Source organism: Carassius gibelio, chromosome B12 (assembly GCF_023724105.1).
Source record: "Carassius gibelio isolate Cgi1373 ecotype wild population from Czech Republic chromosome B12, carGib1.2-hapl.c, whole genome shotgun sequence".
Classification (NCBI taxonomy): Eukaryota; Metazoa; Chordata; class Actinopteri; order Cypriniformes; family Cyprinidae; genus Carassius; species Carassius gibelio.
Genome location: NC_068407.1, coordinates 20,696,849 through 20,702,848, shown reverse-complemented (window position 1 = coordinate 20,702,848; position 6,000 = coordinate 20,696,849). Strand labels below are relative to the sequence as shown.

Genomic DNA, 6,000 nt, shown 5'->3' with positions numbered 1-6,000 from the left:
CAGTGTTAAGCATGCATCACTCACATAACATTAATTCATAAACATGCCAACGAATAGGACATATGGACCTAACTGTATTTACACACACACACACACACACACACACACACACACACACACACACACACACACGTTTATACAGTTTCAGGGAAAGAGCTGCAATGTGATGTTGTGTCCATGAGAGGTCACTGTTAGATCACATTATTGAGACACAAGGCAGAATTCACTTCACTGTCCAATTTATTGTTGCGAATACAATACACATTACATAAAAACCTTGAAGAAGAAGAAGAAAAAAAAATCTGTCAACACTTAGATCAACACTTTGCATTGACCTACCAGATAGAAAAAAGTTCTGTATACCATTGCTTGTCATTTCTGTGATATTACCTGTTCATGTGATTTCTTCACAAGGGGGGAAAAAGCAAACTGATTTGAACTTATACATCAGTCGATTTGTCATCAAAAATCTCTGAGCAGCTAAAAATGGCACATCAGTACAAATTTTCTGACCAAGAAAATATTAATTTCAGGCCATATACTGGTCTTCCTTTAGTTTCAGATTATATAAAAAATCTGAACAACAACAAAAACATCAAGAACAGTAGTGCAAACGCATAGTACTGAAAACTCTTCAAATGAACATATTTGTACAGCACGATATACTGAACGATCCACAGTACGCACTTTATCAACATAACATCAAGTTATTAAATTCTGGCACATTCTGAACATCACTTAAAGCTACTAATTCTAGTTAAAGCTTATATTTATTTAGCGTACATGACGATACTAAATCTTTAACAAAACATTAATTATATGCTATGCAAACTTATGTAAGTGCCATATGATGTTTTTCATATGTACAATAAATACATTCATCTTTCATATTAGGTCATATTTTATGAAAAGACATTGACAAATAACAATGAGAAAAGTGGAGCGAATATGAATATGAGCATGACTTCTTTTGACAAACAAATTGTACATAAAAAGATAATTGTGAATTTTTTATCTCAGTTTATCTCTCGTTTTACTTTTTATTCACAACTTCTTGCAATTCTTTATTTATCTGAATATACATATATAACAATCTTCCATTATGTCCTCGATTAGCTTTAGCGATTAGCGATTAGCAATTAGCGATTAGCTGGATTGTATTGTGTGATTGTTTATTCAAAAAAAGAGAAATTGTCGAATTGTACAGAGAAAGTCTAGCGAATTTAACCTTAAAGAGACTAATGACAAGTTTACAACTATCATAACCAAGGTTTTAAAAACAGAAAGATTAATAATAATAATAATAATAAAAACATTTGGAGGTGACACAAATCAAGAAATGCAAGCAGTTTTATTAAAATAATAAATAAAAGAATAAAATGACGCAATTTAAACTAGTTCCACTAGTTTTTCAGTGTTTACAAAGTGCATCAGGACTCATTTTGTAAGACGTTTACAAAACAAACTGAAAACCGCATTTTATAAAAAGAGAAGTCTTTGTTAATTATGATTTTACACTTATGCTGAACAGCCACGTTTATGACACACTTGTGATTATTTTTAACAGTAAAAGTGGAATATAATTGGGTTCGAGTGAAGCTGCCACAGAAAAGTGCATCTAAGTAATTGGACGACTGGATGATTTTTCCATGTAATAAAAGCAAACTTTGAGACACTGGTCATGAGTGTTGAACATACATTCACAGTTGCTTGGAGAGGTGGGTCTGTGTTTATTAGGGGTGTGAATATTTAAGCACGTGCCTATTGCATTCTGATGACTGCATCTCTCTGTTTTGCTGTTGTTTGCGAGCTGTGAAGTGCATGGAGGTCCAAAGAAAGAACGCAGCGTATGAAAATGAACGTCTATAGAGCTGCAGAATATCTGACAGGCATCCAGTTTATGAGAGAGAAGAGGATGAAAGTGGAAAAACACACAAACAGACAGAGAGAGAGAGAGACGGACGTGCACGAGCGAGCGCAGCTTTAGGAGCGACAGCATCCGACTCCCTTCATCTCCTTGTTAACATACTCCTGCAGCTGAAACTTGGGCTCGTTAGGCTCCTTCATCTCCCTGTGCTTCAGTTCCCTGAGAAACGAGGAGGGAGATATCAGTTTCCTCTCTAAGCTCCGGGGGAATTCACTGAAACATCCTGCGCCTGCTCATAACCGTGCTTATTTGCACATCATGTCTGGGCTGTTTAGCACAAGATTCAGTGAAGCAATTACACAGTAACTGTGCAAACACATCCTTAAAATCAACACTGAACGCGTCTGACAGATGCTTTTATCCAAACTCACTTTAATGTTGTGAATTTTTATCAGTCCATGCATTTGGTGGCAATCAATTCCATCATCCTAGCACCATTATTTCATATTTGAGTTACAGTTTGAGCTACATTATTGTGAATAAGTCTGGCTAAACTGGATTACGCCTCCAGTAAAATCAAAATGCCACCAATGCATCTTTAATTGCACTGATTAACTGTTACATGTTCATCTGGATTACATTATCAGCCTCCAAAAACCAAGTACTTGTGACTAGATTAGATTACATTTCAAAATACTCGTAATCAGACTACAGCTACTGCAACTTTTTTATTTATGCATTGCATTATACATTTGGAATCAGTAACAGACTACACTTTATTAATTTATCTACCCAGCACTAATTGCAACAGGCAAACGTTAGGTTTGTCAGTACGATGCAATTTAATAATCATTTACATAGAAAAGAGGTGTGTTTGCACTGAAACTGAATTTAAATAACTCTAAAACTCTAAAAATGTTTGCTAAATGCATAAAAGTAAATTAATTTTTAGCCGGTACAAACTGGTTAGATTGAAAGAATAATCAATAAGATGCATATTGCAAATTGTGCTGAAATACATATGGGAAAGTTGCACAACTGTATTAGTGAATTCAGCCGTCTGTTTTCACCTGTTTTTAATGCACTGCGGTCTGAAAATGAATGACTTACTTGGCCACAGCAGTGAAGGCCAACTCCACATTCAGACCTGATTTAGCACTGGTTTCCATGAAGGGAACGCCAAATTCCTTTAGAGAGAAAGAATACATGCTCTTCTTGCTTCTTTATAACATACAGACACAAATTAACATGCAAAATAATGCACATTGCATTTAAAAAGAGTGGGATCAATGCACATGTGTCTGTTTTTGTGTCACATGTGCTGTGCATAACTAATTTAAACAATGTTTACATTTTAAAGACAATAATAGAGTCTAAATAAGACATGAAGAATTCCAAAAAATCATGATTTGCATTTGAAAAAAAAAAAGTGCATAAGTTTATTTGTGTCACATATGTACTAATAATTGTGCAACCTCTCAAAAAAAATAAATAAAAGAGGCTAAATGTACATTTATCTAATCTGCAGTTGATTTGTAGTTACTGTTATAAGTTTCAACTTACAGTACATTTCCCTTAAAAAAAGGTTTTACTAATAAATAATGAAAAGTATTAGTGCTTGTGTGTGAGGACATTACAAACCTTGGCCAGTTTTTCACCCTCCTCCCTCTTCACAATCCTTTCATGTGTGGAATCAGCCTGAAACATCAATCAATCGATCAATGAATCAATCAATAAACAGTGCATTATGCATTAGTCTTCTATGTTGTCTACATTAATGATAAGGTTTCACATGACGTATATCTATAAGTTCGGCAGGTGCACTCACCTTGTTCCCCAGAAGCATGATCACAACGTTCTGCTGAGAGAACTCGTGGATCTCTGTGAGCCAGGCCTGTGGAAAGAGAACAACGTACAGCAATTACTGTAAACTTACAGCAGAGGACCACAATCTCACATGCATGATGTAATATTTTTCCAGGAGAAACCCGGAGAAACGGCATATTCGGGAGAGGAGAGACAGATTAAAAGAGAAAGATGGTGAGAGTGATGAAAAAGCCCTGCGGACACATGAAGCCTGACCTCAGGTTAATGAAAGCCTCCTGTTAATATTGAGAGAAGGGAATCATAGCAGTAATAAAATTCAGTGACACATCGAGTCAAACAGTAAGGGTTAGACACCACTTAGTATTCTGTAACACAGTTTAATGAACCAATCTTCAATAACTCACTATCGAATATGAATTTTGCCTCAATAAACTCCTAATTTGCAGATTATTAATAGTTAGTAAGTTAGTAATGTGATGGGATGCAATAGCCTTTAATACATTAGTATGCACTTTATACTGTAAGTAGGCTACTAATAATCAGACAATTTATGCTAGTAATATGCATGCTAATAAACAACTATAAAAGTGAAAACTGGTCCCCAAACTTAAGTGTTAGTGTTATTTCTAAACTATTTAATGTGTGTGTTCACATGTGTTAACCCGTCCTGCTCTGTTCATGACATGATATAAACCTTAAATCAGGGGTTTTTCAAATGTTTTGGTCAGCCAATCCTTAAAGGGACAGTTCACCCAAAAATAACAATTCTGTCAGCGTAAATGATGCTCACTGCTCTGTGTGTGTGTGTGTGTGTGTGTGTGTGTGTGTGTGTGCACTTTGGATGGGTTAAATGCAGAGCACGAATTCAGATTATGGGTCACCATACTTGGCTGAATGTCACTTCACTTCACTTACATTATCGGACATATATTGTAGTTTGAACTGCAACATAAGTGTATATGTAAGTGATATTGCTTAACACAAATACATATGTATATTTATGTCTTCAAACATTGAAACCTGGGCACTCTTATAAAGATCCTCGTGCTTTTACTTTGGCAGAAAATTGATGAAATGGTGTAAATCAGTCAGGAGATATTAGATGTATAATGTTGATATGTGGAATGATTTTGGACCATAGACTTTTTTTTTAAGAATTTAGAAAACTCTTATCAACCTAAAAGGGTTTATATTGTCTGTATATCCTCTTGTCAAGGCTGGGATTTGTAAATTGCTTAAAAAGTCCAGGTTTGGCTTTGTTTTCCTATTGATTTGGACTACAGTTTGCATTGCACAGCATCATTGGATTGGTTTATTATGCACAAAAAGCATGCATACTACTTTTCAGTCATTTACAAGTGCTATAATGATGGGAAAACAAAGCCGATCCCGGACATTTCAGGCAATTTAAAAATCCCATCCAAGAAATACACAGGACGTATAGCCACCCCATGTAATATTCTGATCGTTCATTATCATACTTACTTCACAGCTCCGTTCTAAATAAATAAAATGCAAAGACATGCACATCTCTTCTCAGCACACCTTAAGCTCAGCAACAGTAGTCTTTTAGGCCGGGATTTATCACAGCATGCGCTTTTCTGTAACATGCATTTGCCTCGATGCATGCAGAAGACAAAGAAGTGTGTTGCACAGTCTGTCTGAGTGAAATCTCTGCCGGATCTCTGCTTTCGCATGAGCATTTATTTTCCGTCGGTCTAAATGCGGCCGCACTCCCACGCTCTCGTACCCTGACTCATCATCACACACTCTGAAAATGGGTCGCTCGCTCCACGCCTCCGAAACTCACTCACCCTCATTTGCATTTAAAAAGCATAACAGTGCTATTTAGCAATCTGTCATTAAAGCCTTGTACTATATCAGTGTGCATGTTTATTTCCCCCCGGGCCAGGAACAGGAGAAGGAAAGAGATGGAGCAGCGTTTGATCCCTCTGCTGTGTTTGTTTCATGTTCTGCTTCCAGTCTTTTGTTGAAAGCACAATCAACACCGGGCCACCGATATGCTTGATTTTCTTTCATAGGCTGAAAAATAATTCATTAAGGCAAGAAGGCTGTATTGAATGTTTGATTTGTGTTATTCTGACTTTCAAGAGTCCTCTGGCCGACAGTAGGCCAATCTCAGATTACAAAAACAGTTGATAAACCACTCATTTAAGATGAATGTTTACAAGAGATTTAGCACAGAGCCTATAAAAATGCCATAAGTGAATTTTTATCTGATGCAAGATTCAAAGCGGCATTGCATTAAGAGCATAAGTTAAATATCATGTGAATATGCATTTGTT

At 36.1% G+C, this 6,000-nt stretch overlaps 1 protein-coding gene across 1 annotated transcript in view; it reads right to left on the bottom strand.

Moving 5' to 3' along the window:
- Nucleotides 1-222: 222 nt before the first annotated feature.
- Nucleotides 223-6,000, bottom strand: part of LOC127969479 (ras-related protein Rab-26) — a 71,089-nt gene continuing 65,311 nt past the window's right edge. The window contains exons 6-9 of the mRNA XM_052571481.1: nucleotides 3,696-3,761; nucleotides 3,509-3,565; nucleotides 2,978-3,054; nucleotides 223-2,086 (exon numbers count right to left, since the gene is read on the bottom strand). Coding sequence (XP_052427441.1) covers nucleotides 1,984-2,086; nucleotides 2,978-3,054; nucleotides 3,509-3,565; nucleotides 3,696-3,761 — 303 coding nt within the window. The 3' untranslated portion in view covers nucleotides 223-1,983. The remainder of the gene's footprint in view (nucleotides 2,087-2,977; nucleotides 3,055-3,508; nucleotides 3,566-3,695; nucleotides 3,762-6,000) is intronic.